The 23,049-nt window shown below is 31.8% G+C and overlaps 4 protein-coding genes across 4 annotated transcripts; 3 read left to right on the top strand and 1 right to left on the bottom strand.

Moving 5' to 3' along the window:
- LOC145612137 (uncharacterized) lies at nt 1-6,274 on the top strand. The gene is made up of 6 exons (XM_081667509.1): nt 1-396; nt 896-1,007; nt 1,085-1,177; nt 2,479-2,679; nt 5,619-5,835; nt 5,979-6,274. The coding sequence occupies exons 1-5, from the start codon at nt 104-106 to the stop codon at nt 5,823-5,825; spliced, it is 906 nt and encodes a 301-aa protein (XP_081523635.1). The 5' UTR covers nt 1-103; the 3' UTR covers nt 5,826-5,835; nt 5,979-6,274.
- Nucleotides 6,275-11,656: 5,382 nt separating this feature from the next.
- Nucleotides 11,657-12,744, top strand: LOC145612459 (protein TIFY 5A-like). Its single transcript, XM_081667829.1, has 3 exons — nt 11,657-11,934; nt 12,019-12,106; nt 12,265-12,744. The coding sequence occupies exons 1-3, from the start codon at nt 11,882-11,884 to the stop codon at nt 12,469-12,471; spliced, it is 348 nt and encodes a 115-aa protein (XP_081523955.1). The 5' UTR covers nt 11,657-11,881; the 3' UTR covers nt 12,472-12,744.
- A 1,658-nt stretch (nt 12,745-14,402) lies between these two features.
- LOC145610698 (uncharacterized) lies at nt 14,403-14,789 on the top strand. The gene has a single exon (XM_081665998.1). The coding sequence runs from the start codon at nt 14,403-14,405 to the stop codon at nt 14,787-14,789; it is 387 nt and encodes a 128-aa protein (XP_081522124.1).
- Nucleotides 14,790-17,053: 2,264 nt separating this feature from the next.
- LOC145610697 (F-box protein At4g09920-like) lies at nt 17,054-18,088 on the bottom strand. The gene has a single exon (XM_081665997.1). It carries the CDS (start codon nt 18,086-18,088, stop codon nt 17,054-17,056), a length of 1,035 nt encoding a protein of 344 aa, XP_081522123.1.
- Nucleotides 18,089-23,049: the final 4,961 nt, after the last annotated feature.

The following is a 23,049-nucleotide window of genomic DNA, read 5'->3' as shown; positions in this document are numbered from 1 at the left end:
CCACTCATCTTGGCTAAAATCATTAGTTCCCAAACCCAATCCATCGAAACCAGCAAACTCCCCGCCCAAAACCAAAAAAAACTTCCCACAAAATTTCATAAAAATGGAGTTACTCTATCTTTTAGGCTCCATCATTTGGAATTCCATCATCTCCTTTGCTCTTTCTCTCCTACTCCCCTTCCGCCTCCTCCTCCGTCGGGTATTTCCTTCCGATGACGACGGCATCGCTCTTTACGAAGGAGTTGTTTGGCACGAACGCCGCCGTCCTGTCCACCACTCTTTTAAATACAATGTTCGTTATGCGCTCATTCATCTTGATGTCTCGCCTCTTTCTCCGTCTTCTAACCATTTATCGGCTGATGAGGCTCGAAACATTGCCGGGACTACTGGCCCCGTGTAAGTTTTAACTACTCACTTTCTTCTCATTTGCATTTCTTCTCAACTAGTGTGATTGTCTGATTGTTATAAACATGTATTTTGTACTTTCTTAGTTTATTTATAGTCGATTATACTATTTACAAACTACTTTTTAAACTTTGACTAGCTTTAATGAATTTAAGTAACAATACATTTTAATTAAGTGGGATTATGTTTGAATCGTTTCAATTTATGGAGTAAATTTAATTAATATTTACTGTATTTTTGTATAAATTTATAATATCAAGAATTAAAGATATTAATTGGTAGAATACGGAGGTAATATTTTGGAGTTTATTTGATGTTCATAACTTAGTCTACCTTCATTCAGTAAAAAGACAGTTGTGCTTGGAGTCTTAGATGATATACTCGTCAATATGCCAACAATTTTCTTCCAAAACATCAATTTAGGAACTTTTAAAAATATTAGGCCTATTTTATGTATACATTTCTGAAAAACTGTGTCTTTATTTTGCAGTTTTCTGTTAACAATACCGCCTAGTGTGGGATATGAACAGAATCCGTTGAGTTTATACTATTGCTATGATCAAGAAAACTCTTCTACTAATTTGAAGAAGTGTATAGCTGAGGTAATATATCAATCTCAAATACACAATACATCAATCTCAATTCTACCGCGATTTTGACAATTTTGTTTTTCGTCTAGGTAACTAATACACCTTGGGGAGAAAGAGTTACATTTGTTTTTAATCCAAGCTCGGACGTGGTTGCAAAAGCATTACATGTTAGCCCTTTCATGGTATGATATTGATAAACTAATTGGCTCACCCTTTTCCCCCCTTAATTCATATGTGTGCAAAGCATCATTCATTTTGTTTGCCAAGATTTAAGAGATATGCACATGTTTCTGTCGTACTTAGATAGAAGACTTGCATTTAGACAAGAACTATTATAATTTGTTATAATCATAAATTCATAATCATGATATAGGATGATTAGTCCGCAGAGTTGTATGCTAGCTACCTTACTACCATTCTTTCAATGTGGGAAAATAATATTTCGCACAAACATGAGAAATTCCTTACAATATTGAGAGAATAGATTGAAGCACCATCTGTTTGGGTCCCCAAGTGTAAAGAAAATAATAGCCTAAAATATAGCCCATATAAGATGAGAGGCAACTTTTCCTTGACTTTTCGAAAATAAAAATGGACAGGCATTTGGCCTTACCATTTTTATCCTAACCTCTTTCGGATTTCTGCTGTTCATTGAGAGTCCCCTTCTTGGAACCACTTTTTCTAGATTAACTCTGAGGTTAAATATCAGAGGAGGTTACTGCTTAGTGCTCACTGACATCTTCATTTATTCATTTCTTACGATTGAATGTATTAGTGTTATAGGTAAGACTATCGGTTTTTATATAAATTTAAAGATAATACTATATGTTCACATTGTTCAGTACAATATATATGGAACGTGCTTGTTATAAATCAATAAATACTGTATAATTTGGTTATTATTCTTGTATAATGAACCCTTGGAGGAGTTTGTGTCTATTACTGGAAAAGTTTGGTGGGAGATAGGTTAATTCTCGATGATGTGCTATGAGTACATAATGGTTTGTCCTTGATGATGTGCATTGGCAGAGCTATGTTACCTGGACTCGTAGGATACTTACTCTTGAACTTAATAAACTCAATGGACCACTGATTTTGAATGTCTAAATACTAAACTTTATGATTGGGTATTTGTTTTAATTTGATGTTTCTCATTCATATGCAGTAGTTAATTTTAAAGCCACTGTGGTATTTGTCTGAAGAATAAATTTAAATATAAATCAGTGTCATGATACTTGAGAAAACCTGTTGCAGTTGTATTAGCCTGAGTTCTGTAAGGATTGCATAAGTATTAGCTGTTTATCTCAGCGTTGCAGATGATTTTGTTGTTTCTGTTCTCATGGTGACTCACTTACCAAACAGTAAACCGTAGCTATCCTACTCAACTTCTTTAAAGATATACCTTAGATTATTTGGTGTCAAATGCTGGATTCCTCATACTAGAACTGATTATAAAATAAATGACTCGTAAGAAATCATGCAGGACATGCAAGGGAGTTGGAAAATCAAGGCCACAGCACCTGGAAATGATTTGTCAGTTGTTATCTCTGTTCATCACCCAGATCTGGGTGAACATTTCTGTGCTGTATTAAGAGCGCAACGAGTGAGTACCTCAAAGGTAGCTGATCAATTATTCTTCTTCTGGTTGATGCCGCACAAAGTTGCAGTTTGGATATATTGGCATGTAAGTGATACTTTTTCAAGGGTAGCAATTTTTTTTAAGTCTGAGCTTAATCAACCTGATTCTTTTTGCCTGAATGTTCAAGGATATGTCATGCATTAATATTGTTGTTTTTCAAGATACACTTTGAATTATAGTGATCCAGTCATGATTTACTTTGGTCTGTGGCAGAGGAAGTACTAAATTGATTTCAGAATTAGATAATTCAACCTTCCTTGTCTCTAAGAGCATCATTTAGAAGAATAACTTTCAGATCAAATAAATAGTCTGACACATTTGATTGAAAGTGACGGAAGCTTTGGCTTAGCAGTTAAATTGGGCTCGGATTATTAACAAGCTGTAGAATGGGCTTTAGCTTTTCTGGGTATCTATGGAACCCAGCATTGGTGAATGAGCTTCCCTGATGAAAGGGAATTAGTCACCTTAGCTCATAAGCTTGATGGGCACAAATGGAGTTAGCTCATTGTTACCACTTACTGTGATTGATCTAATCTTACTTTAGGCCTTTCACGTAGCATAGATCCATTGTGGAAATTAGTGTTAACTAATTGGGTGTTGAGATCAAAATATTTGCTGAACGAATCAAAAATTCCTCGAGTCTGAAACAAGTGACAGTTTGGCTGACACATTGTAGACTCATGCTGACAAAATGTTTTTAGATGGTAGAGCTTGAGCAATAGCTTAGGCCATATCTAAGTCATGCTGAAACCTTATAAACAATGAATCTTAAGTATTTCTTTAATGCAAATGCCAAATTGAGGTTAAGTTTGTCTTACAGTCAACATAATACGGGTCCATTCTAGCATTATCCTGAGTATGTACAAAGGACCATGATAGTACCAAAATCTTTTGTAAACTTATGGATAGATGAAAAAAAAAAAAAAAATCTTAAAGGCTCCAAACATTGGAAATGGAGGAATAGCTCCCATTAAGGTGCAAGAGCAATACAAGCTTACTTTAAAGCGTGCAAAACACCTGAATTTGTCTACGTATACCTTTGTTCAATCATTGCATGCGAGTTTTCACTTCCTTGTACAGATCACATACATGTATGACACAAGAAAGATAAAACTAGATACAAGCTTATCAATATCTTATAGTACATTTAATAAAAAAAAAAAAAAAAAAAAAAGGAATCAGCAGAGTAGTTCCATGAAAGGTTCTGCTATAGACTTAAGCTATTGAATTCTAGTGGATGAAGTCCAACTATTACTTTCAATGTTTATAAACCGTGTTATCATTATCATTTATCTCTAAATACATATGTTGAGAGACCTACTAACAAACTCACCTAATTGAACATAAATGTATAATTTTTTTAATAATATAACACAATTTGTAGCTTCGTGAGAAGCTAGAAACTTTGCATCATATAAATGACTCCTCTTAACCTCTTTACATTATTCAAGTAGACTACTCAACCTCCAAGAGTGAGTGTACAATCTGGTAGATATTTATCAGGAAAATCATTATCAACTATGAGCCACATCTCCACTATTCAAGAAACTCCAAATTCATCGTGAGCTTCTTGATGTATGTCTGGATTTTCTTTATGCCTTTCCATTGATTAATTTCAAGTTATTCTAGTAGCAGCCTATGAGTCTTGTGCTATAGGAAACATTTTGTTGTGTACGCACCAATACATACATACAACATGCTGTCAGAAACATATGGAGTGATTTTTCAATTTCTCTCTCCTGCTCGGTTTTAAAACTTTGTGTATCTTGTCCTCTTTATCCATTAGAGCATCAATGCCCATTCATCTTTGAATAATCAATCTTTTGAGGACCTCATCAATATATGTATATCTTTGTAAAGAGTGCCTCATAACTTCTGTGTTTGTCTTTTATGAGTTAGATTTCAAGAATGCAGCTTACATCTCTAATAATATTTCTTTCATAATTGATCTGAGAAGTCCTAAGTCTTATCTGTCACCCCTTTTCTATAGTATGCAAGCTTATTATCATTGAGATACGATATCTAGAGAAAGAACTTGCTTCGAATGACCTTATCATACAAATACTGGCCTGTCCAACGTGTACATGCATCTATGGTACACCATTTATCTAGCCCTTGGCCAGTTAACACTATTGAGGGAAGATGATAATCATAATGAAGCAAAGCTTTTTATTACTTTCAGAGTGAGGTGAAAATCTTTATAAGGCTTCATAGTTTCTTCTTATCTTCTAGACCTTCCATTTCCAAAATTTTCTTAACTGTAATTTATAAATAAAGTTGTTTACTATAAAATCCCAATATATTATGGCTTTAAAACTATATGACTTACAGAAACCATAAGAGATCAATCACGAATCCTTGATATTGTAGAGACTAGAGAGGACTAGAAATTAGCAAAGAATTCAATGAGACAGTATAGTTTCATATCCTAAGTAATGTACTACAAGTAAAATTTTGTGTTTAAACTGAATTTGAAAAGTCAAAAACTCAAAACACCCTTCTTTGAACTTTTAGTCATATATCTTAATGTTTCACAGTTTATGCATTGTTTCTTTCAAGATGTGCCCAAGTGTTTTATGCCATAGTTTACACAAGTATTCTGCTAGTGGTACTGTGATATAAGTGGTAATGTATTATGTATGTCACATTGCAATGGACCCACATTATCAGAAGTCCATGAAGGATTGTTCATTTACTGGCAAGATCAAATGTAGTGATTAAACTTTGAGATGGATTTGCAAATTCAAATTACACATATCAGGCACTTTTTAGTTCTATTCTCGTTCCAGCTCACACATTATCTGTTTTAAATCATTCTTTTTGATGAAATATGATCATATTATTGATTTTTAAAGTTTTAAGTCTCATACATTAGCCATCTGCTTTAAAATCTCTTAAATAAAAATAGCATTAACCGGGAGCAAAATGCTCTAGTGTGTATGATCTAACAAGTGTATGTTTTTCCTTTACTCTTCATGTGCTAGGCTCTTAAGCTTTGGTGGAAAAGTGTTTCATTCGTCCAACATCCTAGGTATAATAATCCAGCTTATCGAGAGGAAGCTGTATCACATGACAAGAATTTAAATTGCTGCAAAGCAGGGGACGTTGAAACAAATTTGTACCCCAGAGGAGACACAAATGTAATAGATCATCAATTTAGTTGGACTGATGCAAAATGGCCTTGGTCATAACTGCTACAAGGTACCACATTTTATCTTCACTGTATTATTTGCATAGCTTAGAAGTTGAGTAGCTCTAGATGGAGATGTCATTAAAAAAAAAAAAAAAAGTTAGATTATGTTTGAATTCATACTATTTTAATCCTGTGCTGCAATCATGTGTAGGTGGGAAGGATAAGCAACTAAACTCAACCCTGTTTAGCTGAGTTGAAGGAGAGTGAAAGAGTGAAACTTTATGCGACGGTTAAAAAGGATATTGGAGATAAATCTAGAATCTGGATCATTGAAGACATTGTTTGGACACCATTAACATAAGAAACTTGATGAAATGGCATGTGATGAGGTATGAGCAAAAGTTGTAAGTTTTCATGTACATGGTAACTTTTGCTTGTAATTCTAAACATACTATTTGGTCAGGTTTATTTTATAACTCTAAATCTAACAATTGTTTTGTTTTTACATTTCCTTGGTAAATACTCTTCATTTCTATCACTATTCTTAGATTTAAATCTTGCAGACTAAGAGAAGGCCTCAGGTAGTTGAAGGTAGTGTAAATTTTGTAATTAATTTATATTTGAAGTGCTGCATTGTAGTTATTTCTATAAATTTTATATGTTGAATCAAACAAATTTGATATTGCTGATTTCAATTTAAATGAAATAATTGAACCAATTAAAATTGACACTTCGAATCTAATTCTATGCGTTTACCAGTGGTTGGCACTCGTGCAAAAACATGCAGTCCCCCTAAGGGAGCACGGTTAATTAAAGAATGTGATAATGTCTGTAATTATCGTAAGAGTTTTTTCATTAAGCTGGTCTTTGTATGTTAATACATAAGATTTATCAATGATACAGTATATACCGATAAACTGAACTGCACATAGCTTCAAAGGTGCTAACTGTCTTAAAATCCTCAAATTCAGTAGTTCATTGTTCTTTTTTTTTTTTTGGGTAAATATCAGTAGTTCATTGTTCATATGTAGTGCAACTATTTCTAATAAGGTGCAGTTGTAAACCTAAAGTTGTGTTTCTAGGCTTTCTAGCAATGTAATGTTCGTGCTCAATATATACTTCGTATATCTTTACAAATCTACAGCAGAAGCATAAAGGTTAGGGGCTTCTATTAGGAACAAAATGCCAGACAGAGTTTTACAAAGTAATATATTATAATTATGAATTTATGATTATGCATAGTGTTCTTCAGAATTGGCAGCTATGCAAATTAGTTTTAGTTGGATTTATCATCTTTAACAGTTCCAAACGTTGTTTATTGATACAGGGGTCTGAATGCTGTCGAAATCTTTAGGATTGTCTTAAAAACACTTTTTTTTTTTTTTTTTAGTTATTTCTGTTTTTTTGCTTGGTTTAACTATGAATTGAACTTAGAGCTATTAGACTTTGAGATGGATACAAGTTTGAAAGGTAATAATGCATACCATGCCTTGAATATAAATTGCCTTTCTAAATCTTCTGTAAATGCACCAATGACGCTTCGAGTCTTCAATGTTTGTTATGAGGAAGTTCCAGTTAATCAATTTGATAAACAAAATTTGTTTATCAAATGGCAAAATGGTAAATAAATAAACAACTTTTTATTAAATATGGGTCTCACGGTTGTTGATATATTTACAAAAATGCCATGATGACTGTGCATTTATGTTGTTTTATTTACAATTGTGCCATTTGATAAACAAATTTTGTTTATCAAATTGATAAACTTGAATTTTCCCGTTTGTTATCACCCTATGACTTTAGGCTCAAAGTGGGGAATTGAACTTGAGACCTCTATATCACCAATACCCCATTAAAAACTCCAACAAACCAACTAGGGTATCTCTAACATTCTGATATGTAGGACAAAAATTTGGATTTTGGTACCTCGAAAATGGGGGTAATTGAATTTTAGTACCCATCTAAAATTTTATTTTAAATTGGTACCTCAAAAATGACTAAACTATAGATATCAGTACCTCCGTTAGCATTCTTTCAACTTTGCCGTTAGTGGGTCCCATTATCTAATTCTTTAATAATTTAATTTATTAAAAAAAAAAGAAAAAACATTTAATTAAAAAAAAACTTAAAAAATAATAAAAAAAAAAAAACTTAAAAATAAAAAAAAAAACTTAAAATAAAAATAAAAAAACCAGCCCTGCCTCCCCGCCACCCAGCCCTGCCTCCCCGCGCCGACGCCACCCCCCCCCCCCCCCACCCAGGCTGCCTCGACATCACCCCTTCCCCCTTTCCCCCAAATCAATTTTTAGGTTTTAGGGTTAAATTTTCGGTTTGTGGGTGGTGGGTTTTGGGGTTCGTGGGTGGTAGGGTGGTAGGTTTCTGGGTTCGTGGGTTTGTGGGTTGTGGGTGGTGGGTTTAGGGGTTCGTGGGTGGTCGGGTTGTGGGTTTCGGGGGTTCGTGGGTGGTGGGGTGTGGTGGGTTTCGGGGTTCGTGGGTGGTGGGTTCTTGGGGTTCTTGGGTTTCTGGGTTTCTGGGTTCTTGGGTTCTTGGGTTTCTGGGTTCGGGTTTCGTGCCTGGCCGCGGCGGCAGCTGCTGTGGCTGGGTTTCGTGCCTGGCCGCGGCGGCAGCAGCTGTGGCTGGGCTTCGTGCCTGCCCGCGGCCGTAGCTGCTGTGGCTGGGCTTCGTGCCTAGCCGCCGCGGCAGCTGCCGTGGCTTGGTGGTCGTCGTTGGCCGCGTGGCTGGTGGTTTTTTTATTTTATTACTTTTTTTTTTGTTTTTTAATTTTAAAAATGTTTTTTCTTTTTTTTTTAATAATTTAAATTATTAAATTATTAGATAATGGACCCACTAACGGAAAACTTAACGGAACATGGACGGAGGTACCAAAACCTATAAAGATACACTTTTGGAGGTATCAATTTAAAATAAAATTTTAGATGGGTACTAAAATTCAATTACCCCTATATTCGAGGTACCAAAATTCAAATTTTTCTATTAACTATTTATTAGTTATTCTAGGGGGGGGGGGGGGGGGGGTAGACTATGTATTGCATATATCACCATTTGGGCTGCGGGGGGCCGGGCCTTCACCAGCCCCCCTGTGGCTCCGCCCCTGATTTTGTTAAATTATGCGTGAATAAATTTTGATTTACTCCAATATTAGTATAATTTTGCTCGGGAAGATGGTGTTATGTTTTTAATTTTTTTAATAAAAAATGAGTTTTCTATGTCACACCTTGAGATCGTTTGTAAAAATTTGGAGTAACTCCTACAGTACTGACAAAATTATACTAACACTATAACATTAAGTTACACTTAACCCTAACTGAGTAACCCTAAGTAATCCCATAGTGACTGATCACACCGTGTGACAAGTACATATAAAAATTAGGAAAAATTGTCAATAACTACACGCTTAATAGGGGTATTTGGAAACAACTACCCACTAAAAAATTTTATCAAAAAAACTACCCCCTAAATTTAAAAAGTTAGAGTAGCACTACCCATTTTCATTTTCCGGCGAGAAAGTCCGGCGTATGGGACCCACTTTTTCAATTTTTCTTCTAAAAATTCCGAATTAAAGAAGTGAAAACAAGTAGGGTATGCAATTTATAGGTAAATCTTCTCTTTTAATCCATTAATTATGAATTTTGATGTTAGGTTGTAACGATTAGAAAAATTAGGGTTCTTAGAAATTGGGGATAATTTGAAATTGGTTGAATTTGTTGCTTTTAATTTAAATTGGTTAACCTTGAATTACGAATTAAGGTCTAATTTGTCATTGCGTCGTGTCTTTTCAGAGAAAAATTGAAAAAGTGGCCCACGCGCCGGACTTTCTCGCCGGAAAATGCAAATGGGTAGTGCTACTCTAACTTTTTAAATTTAGGGGGTAGTTTTTTTGATAAAATTTTTTAGTGGGTAGTTGTTTCCAAATACCCCTATTAAGCGTGTAGTTCTTGACAATTTTTCCTAAAAATTAGTGTTAAAAAAAGTAGCACCTCACACTTGGCTCATATAGAAGAGATGCACTCCATACTTAATTTTTCTTTCATTTCCAAAATCATTAAGTTTGAAATTCTACCCAATTCACACAAATTCTTTTAATAATTGTATTAGTCTTATTAGATTCAAAATGTTCAAAATATTTTATTGTATTTTATAATGTAATTTTTAATAAGTATACTTAACGATATTAATGATATAAATCATGCATTCTAATTAGGGATGTCAGTGGCCGAGTCAAGTAGGAGACCCGCCCCAGTGGGGCGGGGATGGGGATAAAAACCATACCCGCCATGGGCGATGGGGCGGGGGTGGATTTTAAGTTGTACCCGCCCCATCCCCGCCCCGCCCCACTCGCCCCACTTCGTACCGCCCCATCCCCACCTCATACCCACATCTATATATCTTTTAACGCAAAATTACATACTTTTATACTATTTATAAAAATAATTACATGAAATACAATACTAATTATAATACTTTGTACGACACTTATATTATAACACAAAAATGTGTGTAGAATGTTTTATTTTATAATTCGTATTAATTATGTAGGATTGTGTATTTGAGATACGGAAATTAGGTGGATCTTAGGTGGGGATTAGGCGGGTCTTTAGTGGGGATTAAGTGGGGATGGATATCCAAGTGGGTGGTGGGGTGGGGATGGTTTTGGAGTTGTACCCGGTGGGGCGGGGATGGGGATGAAAATTGGACCCGCCGCGGGGATGGGGATGGGGATGAAAAAAATATGTGGGGATGGGAAGGCCAACATCCGCCCCGCCCTGCCCCGCCCCATTGACATCCCTAATTCTAATCGACTTTTTTCATAAAAACAAAAAAACAAAATATAAAACGTGCATTGATATATATTCCCTCCGTGTTTTTTTAAGTGTTACACTTTCCATTTTCGGCCGTGTTTTTTAAGTGTTACACTTCCTTTTTTGGCAAAAAGCTACAATAAAGTATTTTATCTTTCTTCTCTCATGGTCCCCACTACTTTTTTTTTATTACTAGATTAACTCCCGTGCAATGCACGGATATAATAAAAGAATTTATAATTGTGTAATCTTCAAAGGCATATCAGTCAAAATGTGTAAAATCTTTAACATAAACCAAACTATAAAAATTAAATACTATAAACAAAAGAAAATTCATGTCTACAATAAAATTTTGCGAACTTTGTAATTAGATGGAGTAATCACATATAAAAAAGGTTGATATTTGTTTTCCTTAAGAATTTCAAAAGAAAATGTATTGAAAACTAAAAAGTTTAATGTACTGTATTAAACTACTTTGCATCAGTATTTAGATTTTATTTATAAAAAAATAACATGAAAAGAAAAAAAAAGTTTAGGCGGGAAAAAAATGAATGAGAAGCTGACACGTGTATAATTTTAAAAAAGTAATGATGTCAGCGGTTGTTACTTTGGTAATATTTATAAATATATTTCATCTAACATTCATTACTTTTGAATAACCACACTATATTTCTTTTACAATTTATTAATACTCCAACTACCCCTGTTAGCTCTTATTTTATTTAAGTCAATTAAATTGCATAAAACTATGTGTCAGTCAAACTGTAACATTAAAAAAAACACGGAGGGAGTATATAAAAACCAACATTCATTAAAAAAAAAAAAAAAAGGTTTAATACTGTAGTTTGTAGTAGTACTACATGTCAACGAGACAACGACAGCTAATAAGGTAGTACCGCAGTAGTAGTCGACAAAACAAAATCTGTATTGTTGTTTAAGCAGAGTGAATTCGGTGTGCCGCACAACATGCATAATCCTAAATACATCATTTTTCACGTGTTTATTTTCTTCTTTTAATTTCCCAACATCATTATCTTTCTTAAGCTGCGCCTCCTTTTATTTATAAACATCCTCTCAACAACTCTCAAGTCTCAAATTCCTACTTTTCTCGCATGTTTTTATAAAGTTAATCCAATTTACAACCGCCTTTCTTTCTTCAGTCCTCATTTAACTTGTCATATTTTTCAAAATTCATCACATTTTCATTTTAATTCAAACTCTTTTTCTCCCTCTTTTTTCTTTCTGCGTATAAATTGGATTGAAATTATATATTAAATTAGAAATAAAATAAAGGATGGATTGTAATTTGGAGCTTGGTCTCTCATCTTCTTCTACTACATTCTCAACGTATGTATCTTATCTTATCTCTTTCTTTGTCTTTTACTTTAAATGGATGTGTTTAATTTATGTTTTTGTGATTTATCTTAACAGGGGATCTAATGTTGATGATTCTAAGCGCGAACAATTGACCATATTCTATAATGGCACAATCTGCGTTTGTGATGTTACTGAAGCTCAGGTAATTTTTATATAATTATCTATTTTTTATACAACCGGAAACTAATTAAAAAAAAAAAAAAAAAAACCATGCTCTATTGCTCTGATTAAGGGATGAATTAAAAGTTATAATTCTTTTAAGAATGATGTAACTTAATGTGTGTTTAATGTATTGTACAGGCAAGATGTATAATAAATCGAGCAAGTCGAAAAATGGGAGAAGAAACGTGTATATCTCCGGCAACAGACCAAATCTCACCAAAGTTACAATATGAGCAATTATGTAGTCAAACACAAAATGGTCTTTCAATGAAGAAATCTTTGCGACAATTTCTTGAAAAGCGAAGGCATAGGATCAAAGCTACATCTCCATACTATCTAAATTAGACAGATTAAGCATAATAGATACTATTAGAGCATTAGGATTTAGAAGATTAAAGAAGAATGTATCTGCTAGCTGATTTTTTTGTTGTTCATTGACCTTTCTTTTAGAGGATGATATTTATATTCTTTGTAAAGTTTTGGAATTCATTTATGTAGAGTTTCCCTCCCTTGATCGAGTTTTGGTCGGGCCGGGTGTGCTTTTGATACCTCTAGTGATGATGATGTACAACTTTTTCAGCAATTTGTTAACTATCAGTTGATAGTAGTTCTTTTCTATACATAATCCTACTACATGTTTAAAGTCATTAACCTGCAAGGCTTTGACTCACAGCAGCCAAAAATGGACAATAACATTGCTGAGTTATGAATAACAGAAGGATTGTTCTGTACTCCCTCCGTCCCAAAAAGAACGACCCATTTGGGTTGATTACGCGGGTATTAAGGAAGTTAAGTAAAAAGAACTAAAAGTATATTGGAAAGATAAATTTACATGGGGTTTATAAAAAATAGAGAGAGAAAGTAATAAAATAACATGGAAAATCAAATTTTTATATGGGGAAGCTAATTTTGCACAAATATTGTAGCAAGAATTGGTGGGTGTTTTAACGCAAATGGATGAGTGTTTTACTGTGGGTCATTCTTTTTGGGACAAAGTTTTGGCCAAATGGGTCGTTCTTTTTGGGACGGAGGGAGTACAATATAACTATTGTCTACTTGTTGGGGAGTTAATGGTCTTGGAAATTGACAGTTTATATTTGGAGTAATTATAGTAAAATACATACAGATGCCTTTGGAAAATTTCCTAAATGCACCAGTTGAAAGAAAACTGAAGTGAATCAAACAAATTAAAAAATAATTACTCTGTAGTCTGTAACACCAAGTAATTCAAAAGGCAAACAATTGCAACAAATTTACAGAAAAGGAGTATAAGGCTCTAGTCTTTCCTTCTGTATTCAGCTGACATAATTACATTTAACGTCTTAAATACATCCTAAAATGAGGCAGGGAAGTAGAATAGTAGCATCAAATAATTTTCACTTCTGATTTCTGCAATAATTGTGTAGAAAGAAGCTTGACATGCATTTGATTACAACTGCTCATGTGTTTTTTACTTCAAACATACAGCACTGCTTTTTTTTTTTTTTTTTTTTTTTTTTTTTTTTTTTTAAATTTTTTTAAATTTATTTATTTATTTATTTTTATCTATGCTTAATCCTACCACATGTTTAAAGTCATTCTACATTTCTACTGCGAGGCTACAACTCACTGCAGCCAAGAATGGACAATATGCAGCTCATATTATGTATAACTAACAGAAGTAATGTTCTGTATAAATATTACTGTTGGTTGGGGAGGTCAATGGACTTGGACATTGGCAGTTTATTTTTTGAGTAAATATAAATTATAACAAAATACATACAGATGCTTTAGGAAAATTTCCTAGATGCACCAGTTGGAAGAAAGTAAAACTGAAGTTAAACAAACAAAAATAATCATAAGTATTCAGTAACACCTAATAATTCAAAATGCAAACCAATGCAACAAATATTCATAAAGGGAGCATAAGGCTAATGAGATTAATATCATAATCTTTCCACATCAGCTGCCATGTCATAGCCTAAGGAGTAATTTTCTGTTCTGCTATTTTGTACTTTTGCTCTAACGGTTTTCTTAGGTTCAGTGTATGAATGATTAGCTGTCCTAAGTTTGTTATTAGATTCCCTGAGATCATGCTATAAGGGTGTAAGCTGTGCTTGTGATCATTAAGCAATCTAATACTACTCTTTCTCTCTCTAAATTCTCTCTAATATCCTCTGCATTGAATGATTGCACAATTAGTTTGATTTACTCATCATGGTATCAGAGCTAATCAATGCAGTGATGGATTTCTGATTGCTAAATTTCTTCTTCATTCTTCTTTCTTCTCTTCTACAATGGCTGGAGGTCGAATTTCCTTCCAGGACATGCTGAATCCTCTCTTTCTTCACCCTTCTGATAGTGATGTATCTGTTCAAGTAGACAAACTTCAGGGTTCTACTGATTACAGATCTTGGCGCAGATCTATGGAGATAAATCTATCATCCAAACGCAAGCTAGGATTTGTCCTAGGAACAGTGCTCAAATCCACTGATGATGACATCAAAGCTGAACTCTGGAATACCTGCAATGACATGGTAATTGCCTGGATCACTAACAATGTCTCTCCTACTGTTAAGAAATCAATTATGTTCATGACTTCTGCTAGAGAAATTTGGTTGAATCTTGAAAAACGTTTTTCTCTAACTAATGGTTCCAGGAAATATAAACTTAGCAAAGATTAATTGGCAAGATGATCTATCTCACCATAACTAGGCCTGATATTGCATTTTCTGTGCACATACTGACTGAGTTCATGCAGCATCCTACTACTGTTCATATGCAGGCTGCTAAAAGGTTACTACGTTATTTAGTAGGGACAGTCTCTCGTGGCATTCTTCTTGCTTCAAGCTCTGCTGCTACTCTGACAGCTTATTGTGACAGTGATTGGGCTGGCTGCCCTTTCTCCAGAAAATCAACAACTGGATATTGCATTTTCTTTGGTGATTCTCCTATATCTTGGAAGGTAAAGAAGCAAGCTGTGACTGCTAGATCTTCTGCTGAAGCTGAATACAGGGCTATGGCCTTGACAATTTGTGAAGTAACTTGGCTGACTGCTCTGCTAAAAGATCTGGGGCTTAAGAAAATTCCTCCCACTATTCTCAAATCTGATAATCAAGCTGCTCTGGCAATTGCAGCCAACCCTGTCCTACATGAACGCACTAAGCATGTGGAAATTGATTGCCATTATGTGCGTGATCAAGTTCAGCAAGGATCAATCAAGCCTGTAAAGGTGTCCTCTACTGATCAAGTTGCTGATATACTCACAAAGGTGCTGTCTGTCAAGCTTCATAATTCACATGTGTCCAAGCTGGGAGCTTCTAACAATCACTCACCAGCTTGAGGGGGAGTAATGAGATTAATATCATAATCTTTCCACATCAGCTGCCATGTCATAGCCTAAGGAATAATTTTCTGTTCTGCTATTTTGTACTTTTGCTCTAACGGTTTTCTTAGGTTTAGTGTATGAATGATTAGCTGTCCTAAGTTTGTTATTAGATTCCCTGAGATCATGCTATAAGGGTGTAAGCTGTGCTTGTGATCATTAAGCAATCTAATACTACTCTTTCTCTCTCTAAATTCTCTCTAATATCCTCTGCATTGAATGATTGCACAATTAGTTTGATTTACTCATCAAAGGCTCTAGTATTTCCTTCTGTATTCAGCTGACAAAATTATATCTATATGCCGTACATATACCCTAGAATGAAGCAGGGAAGTAGAATAAATCAATAAATGCATATATTTTTTTTACTTCTGATTTCTGCAATAATTGCGTAGAAAGAAGCTTGACATGCATTTGCTTCCAACTTTTTGTGTGTTTTTGTACTTCAAACATACAAACACTGCTGTTAAACTCAAGCAGATTCTCAGAACTCACAAGCATTGTATCTAGCTTAACTAAAACAGTTACAATTCATGGAACTCCATGAATAAAGCAGCACTGCCTTTTGATGTACAGTGTAAAAGCAAGTCATCAAATTGAATAGGACACAAACACGTCTGGTTTAAAAGTCTATCGTTTAAACTTACTCCACTGTAGTTATTGTGTGGAGTAACAAAGAATTTGTTACAACATAGAATTATCAGTTCAGAATTCACATCATTAATTTTGCTAAACATTGATGTACGGAGCAGATTCTCATAGCTCACAAGCATTGTATCAAGCTTAACCAAACAGTGTAAAAGTAATACAGGGTGTTTCATCGAACTGAATAGGACACAAACACATTTGATTTCATAAATTATTTAAAGCAAATACTGTAAAATAAAAGGTGAAGTTGAATGCATCAGGCCATTACCAAAAATGAATTTGTTACAAATTACTAACTAGAGTTATCAGTTTAGAATTTGTATCAATATACTAAAGATTGATGTATGCAGCATTACACTGCACCATCAAGAATAGTGTCTCGATTGACAAGAATCTTAAATGAAACCAAGTAATCCTTGGCTCACTTCATAGGAAACAGATAGACTACTTAAGTAAACTATTTTACCAAACCAAGATATATAAGTTCAAGATAAATTGATAAATATAGCCAATATAAAGAACGTCCTCAGTACATAGTTAAAAGTAACAATGATGAACCAAAAGATTTACCCATGAACACTAAAATTCTACTAGGTACGAATTGAGTATGATCATCCCAGGCATTAGATCGTCAAATGATAAACTACTTTGTGTTTAGCCAAGGTGCCAAGCGAATAATTCAACGACAAGGGAAAAGTCCTTACTTACTTGAAGAGGATACATATTGAGCACAGAGTTTGATCTCACAACCTGAGGGATTATGGAGGCGGAAGATTTTCTTACACAACACTTTTTCTTGCCTTACGACTTTTGATCAGTATAAGTCTCACTAATGTATCTTATATCTATCCTCTTTAACCGAGTCCAGCAAGGGCTGCAACTAGAAGGCCAATGCTCCAATGCATCTCTTTTTTTTTAACTCCCACATCCTAGTAAAAGCAACACATCATTCCAACTCATACTCAACCTAGGCATAATATAATAACCATTATACATACTAATTCTTAGAATGGACAACTTATCAAATATAAGAACAACTTGGTTTTCTAAACTACAAACAGCCTTCAGAGCATAGGTATCTAGGTTAAGGGACCTTACACCAGTAATCAACTGCGCAAGTCTTGCTATACTACTCAGGAAATAATTATACTTGTATTTAATTTCTGCACTTATTAATGCACTAGAATACCCAACAAAACAAATATTCGCTAAACCAGGAACATGTAATGTCATCTCTTCGAGTTTTGACAAATTAATTACAAGTCTTTCTCCGTGGTGGGTTGGAATGCTATCCACTCTAATAACCAGTTTCTTGATGTAATGAGCCGATAAATCCAACAAATGATCACTTTTACAGTAAAAATCACAAGACTTTATCAACAGATTTAAATCTTCCAATAGAGGGCAACCCCTGATAATTTTATCCAACACATTATCCCAATCTCCAGATAATTTTAGTTTCTTCAATTTAGGAAGATTCACAGCAAATCCTCTAACAGGAGTTTTAGTACAAATTCTATCAGTCAACGTAAGCACAACCAGAGATTGACACTGTAAAATACAAGTAGGTATATCAGTACAATAAGGGAGTTTTGATTCTACCACAATTTGCTCTGGATTTCGTGTGCACATATCCTGAATCCAAGATTCTGCATTATGAAAATATTCAAATTTCCTCGACAAAAAGAGATAAAAATTGTTTATTTTCAGAAAGGGGAGCTGCGGAAAGATGAGTGGTGCAGAAGATTTACGAGGACGAGAAGGAAGACAAGTTGGGGAGAAGACGACGTTAGTAATGTGAGTCCAGAGATAGCGCCACTGACGCGATAAGACGGATGTGATTACCGCAGATTTGATTGGAAGGAGGGAGATAATATCAATAAGGATTGTGTCTGGCAGTGAACTCAATCTGTCAATCTCCATTCTTTTTGGTTGCTTATTCTCTGCCATTTTCATAAGGGTCTTAACGGCACTATGACGCAAACTGTTATATACGAATGATTTGCATATAATATTTAATGTATTTTTTTAAAATGATTTTATGTGATTTATATGAATGATTTGTTTTGTAAATATCTTCTATAAAAATTATAGATACATTTTTTTTTTGTTTATAGTTACTTTTCTATAAATCTAACTAGATGAAGCCCGTGCGATGCATGATTTGTTTGATTATTTTTTTTATTTTTTTTTGTATTTATTAGCTAAAATTTGTTATATATTTAGATACAATTCCAAATATTAAAAGATAATATTTAATATTTAATTATTTTAAACTTAAAAATCTCATTCGCCAATTTTGCTTACGTGGCATTTGAATTATTTAATTCTAAAAGAAATTAATAATCTATATTTACGCCCTAATCTTTTGAGCTTATGGGCAGGGCAGGTCAGGGCAGAGCAGATTTCAGCAGAGCAGAGCATATTTCAGCAAAGCAGAGCAGAGCAGATTGAAGCAGAGTAGAGCAGAGCAAAACAGAGCCGAGCAGATTTCATTATTATTATTATTATTATTACTAATATTATTATTATTATTACTATTATTATTACTATTATTATTATTATTATTATTATTATTATTACAATTATTATTACTACTACTACTACTAATACTATAATAATAATAGTAATGATTTATTATTGTTATTAAATATTAAATATTATTATTATTATTATTATTATTACTATTATTATTATTATTATTATTATTATTATTATTATTATTATTATTACTACTACTACTACTACAACTACAACATTAAATATTAATTATTATTATTAAATGTTAATTATTATTAATAATATTAATTATTATTAATAATATTAATATTATTAAATATTAATTATATGATTATTATTAATATTATTATTATTTAATATCAGTTATATTATTATTATTATTAATATTATTATTATTAAATATTAATTATATTATTATTAATATTATTATTATTATTAAATATTAATTATATTATTATTATTAAATATTAATTATTATTATTATTATTAAATATTAATTATTATTATTATTATTAAATATTAATTATTATTATTATTATTATTAAATATTAATTTTTAATAATATTATTATTATTAAATATTATTTATTTATTATTATTAAATATTAATAATATATTATTATTATTAAACATTAATTATATATTATTATTATTAAATATTATTTATTTATTTATTATTATTATTAAATATTAATTTTTAATAATATTATTATTATTAAATATTATTTATTTATTATTATTAAATATTAATAATATATTATTATTATTAAACATTAATTATATATTATTATTAAATATTATTTATTTATTATTATTATTAAATATTAATTATTATTATCATTAAGTATTAATTATTAATTATTATTATTAAATATACATTATTATTATAATAATTCAATATTAAGTATTAATTTTAAGCAGAGCAGAGCAGGGCAGGGCAGAGCAGAGCAGATTGAAGCAGAGCAGAGCAGATTTCAGCAGAGCAGAGCAGATTTCAGCAGAGCAAAGCAGAGCAGAGAAGCTCTAAAGAACGGGGCCTTAGTTGGCTATTACTAAGATTTATAATCCTACATGGCGCGCTAAAAAAATTGGATCCTATGTGGCTCTCTAAAAACTCGGGAAAAACTCCCCTTTATATATATAATATTAGATGGTAGAATATTTTATTTTAATTAACTTAACCTTTTAGAAATAATCTTCTATAAATGATAATATACTAATATTGTACGGAGTAGAATAATTGTATCGGTAGTAACACCGTGTTGCCAATTAGCAGCCTACCACACGAGTAAGCCCAAACCAAGTAACCATTGATCGACCGAGTAACCCTAACTAAGTAATCCTTGACCGATCGAGTAACTCCTGACCAACCGAGTAACCCCTGATCAAGTGAATAACCCTCACCAAATAACCCCGATCATTCTTTAAAAAAAAAAATAAAAAAAATAGCCACATATAATAAAAGTTTGTGGTAGCAAAGAAAATGCACACATATAATTGATTGTTCAATTAAGTGGGTGTGTAATACACCATCAGATAGGGAATTAAAAGTGTTTAAGATATGTGATAGGGAATTGACAGAAATAATAAATTGATACCTAAATATATAAAAATATATATCATGTTATTATATGATATAGATATGCGATAGGGAATTGACAGGAATAATAAATTGATACCAAAGTGTCCGTGCGATGCCCGGGTTGTTTATTCAATTTAAGATATTTTTATCTGTATGCCAAATGTCGTAGGTGGTTAATGACTAATAATAATATTAGTGAAAATGTTCGAGTAAAAAAATTATTTAAAAAATAGCAAAGTAAACCTGAAATATTAGAAATTTCTAAAAAGTGATCCAAAAATAAATTAATTAAAAAAAAACATTCTAAGCCCGTTGGGTTGATCCGAACCCAAAATTTTAGGCTAGGTCGCTAGGTTGAACATTTCTTGTATTTTATTCCAATCGTTTAGAATAGATTACATATTTCTAAAAAAAATGTATTATAAATGGATGTTGTACATTTTGAACTACTTCCGTCGCTCCAAAAAAAATATATAATATAATAATAAATTTATATGATAATTATTGAGAGTTATAATCTAATATTTTTTTGAAAAAAATGATTTAATTTGTACTTATATTAATATTTTATTGAAAATAAAACTCTAAACTAACAATTTTATCCTAAAATTGTATCCAATTTCTATTAAACAAATAAATCATATGTGTCAAAGTAATTTTTATACACCGCCAACGTGGCGCAAGACTTGGCGAAAAGTTGGGACGCCAAGTGTCGTTGTCTCGTTGCTAGGCTAAAAATTTATATGATACGTTGTTGGATTGGTCAAAATTCAATTTATACTTTGATTTTATAAAATTAAATTTTCATATGTATATTTTTTATTAATCTATTGTTAGAGTTTAATTATCAAAAGACACATCTTGACATGTATTCTATCAAACTGTAACACTAACAAAAAGAGAACAAGTAATATCTTTACATAGTATTTTAAAAATTATTATTGAGTATAAAATGTGAAGGTATAAGAAAAAGATATATACAAGTATTCTATAAAAAAAAATAGATAAATACATGTATTCTGTAAAAAAAAAATATTAAGCAAAACTGACCTAGACCGGTTACCCCCCGAGATATTTAGTGGACCCGAGGCAACAACCTGAAACTCAATCCAAAACCTGAAACCCAACCTGAAACTTCTAATATTTTTGTTGTTCTAGTAAGGGGTGTTATATGATTCTAATGTAGTCTTATGACTTTTGACTACCACAACTTTTTCAAAATACTGAACGGTTGAGGTTATTTATTTTTTTGATTTATTAATAATTAGCAATTTTAATTAAAAATAATATTTAAATTATTTTAAATATATTTTAATCTTCTAGAAATTATTTTTTAATATTTTCGAAATTTTAGAAATAAAAATATATAAATATAATAATTAAAAATTGATTTTTTATTAAAATTACTAATTAAAAATAAATAATTAAAGAAATAATCTCAACTATCCAGTTTAAAAAATTATGGTACTAAAATGTCATAAGGCTACATTAGATTTTTTTTAATTTTTTTTTCCAGTGTTCAAATGTGTTAATTATGAAATTGTAGTATACAATAAACTAGATGAAGCCCGTGCGATGCACAGTTTTTTTAATTTTTTTAAAATATTTTTTAATTTATATGCTAAAATTTGTTACACATTTAGATAAAATTACTAACATCAAAAGATAATATTTTTAATTTAATTAATTTAAACTTAAAAATCTCATTCGCCAATTTTGCTTACGTGTCATTTGAATTATTTAATTTTAAAAGACAATAATATTCTCTTATTTGATTGGCTACAACTAAAATTTATAATCCTACATGGCGCGTTAAAAAATTAAATCCTAGATGAATCCCGTGCAAAGCACGGTTTGTTTGAATGTTTTAAAATAATTTTTTTCAATTTATGTGCTAAAATTGGTTATATATTTAGATAAAATTCCTAATATCAATAGATAATATTTTATATTTAATTAATTTAAATTTAAAATAATTTTTTTTTTAATTTATGTGCTAAAATTGGTTACATATTTAAATAAAATTCCTAATATCAATAGATAATATTTTATATTTAATTAATTTAAATTTAAAAATCTCATTCGCCAATTTTGCTTACATGGTATTTGAATTATTTAATTATAAAAGATTTTAATACTCTCTTATTTAATTGGCTATTTCTAAAATTTATAATTCTACATGGCGCATTAATAAAATTAGATCCCACGTGGCTCTCTAAAAACTCGGAAAAAAACTCCCCTTTGTATATATATACTAGATGAAAGCCCGTGTGATGCACGGTTTTTTCATATATCACTACAACAAAATGAAGCATAGGTAACAGTGAAAAACAGTTGCCTAATATAAAAAAAAGTGTTGCCTTGAAGATAAGGCAACAAAAATGAGGCGTAGTTTATGCCCCCGTTGTCTATTCTTAAGGCAACACATTTTTATCCAAAGGCAACAATTATATAAGCCAAAGTAAAATGATAACTAAGACAACACTTTTACAAAGGCAACAACTGAAAAGTGTTGCAACCTTGGGTAACAAGTTAAAACCGTCATCTTATGTCATAATATGCAATAGCCTTTCAATTGTTATATTTTCTAGTAATAATACAAAACTGTTGCCAAATAATTTAAAGCCAACGCCTTATAAATTGTTAGCTATAAATAAAATGAACTAAAATGAGTTGAATTTATTTGTCCTATTGTAATTAATTTTAAATCGGTATAATAAATTGAAAGAGTAGAAAGATATTATTGCATTTTTGTGTAGTTATAATAGAGAAATATTGAATACAAAACATATAATAATATAATCAACAAA

Source organism: Chenopodium album, chromosome 24 (assembly GCF_948465745.1).
Source record: "Chenopodium album chromosome 24, dcCheAlbu1.1, whole genome shotgun sequence".
NCBI classification, from domain to species: Eukaryota; Viridiplantae; Streptophyta; class Magnoliopsida; order Caryophyllales; family Amaranthaceae; genus Chenopodium; species Chenopodium album.
This window is presented reverse-complemented; position numbering and strand designations above follow the sequence as displayed.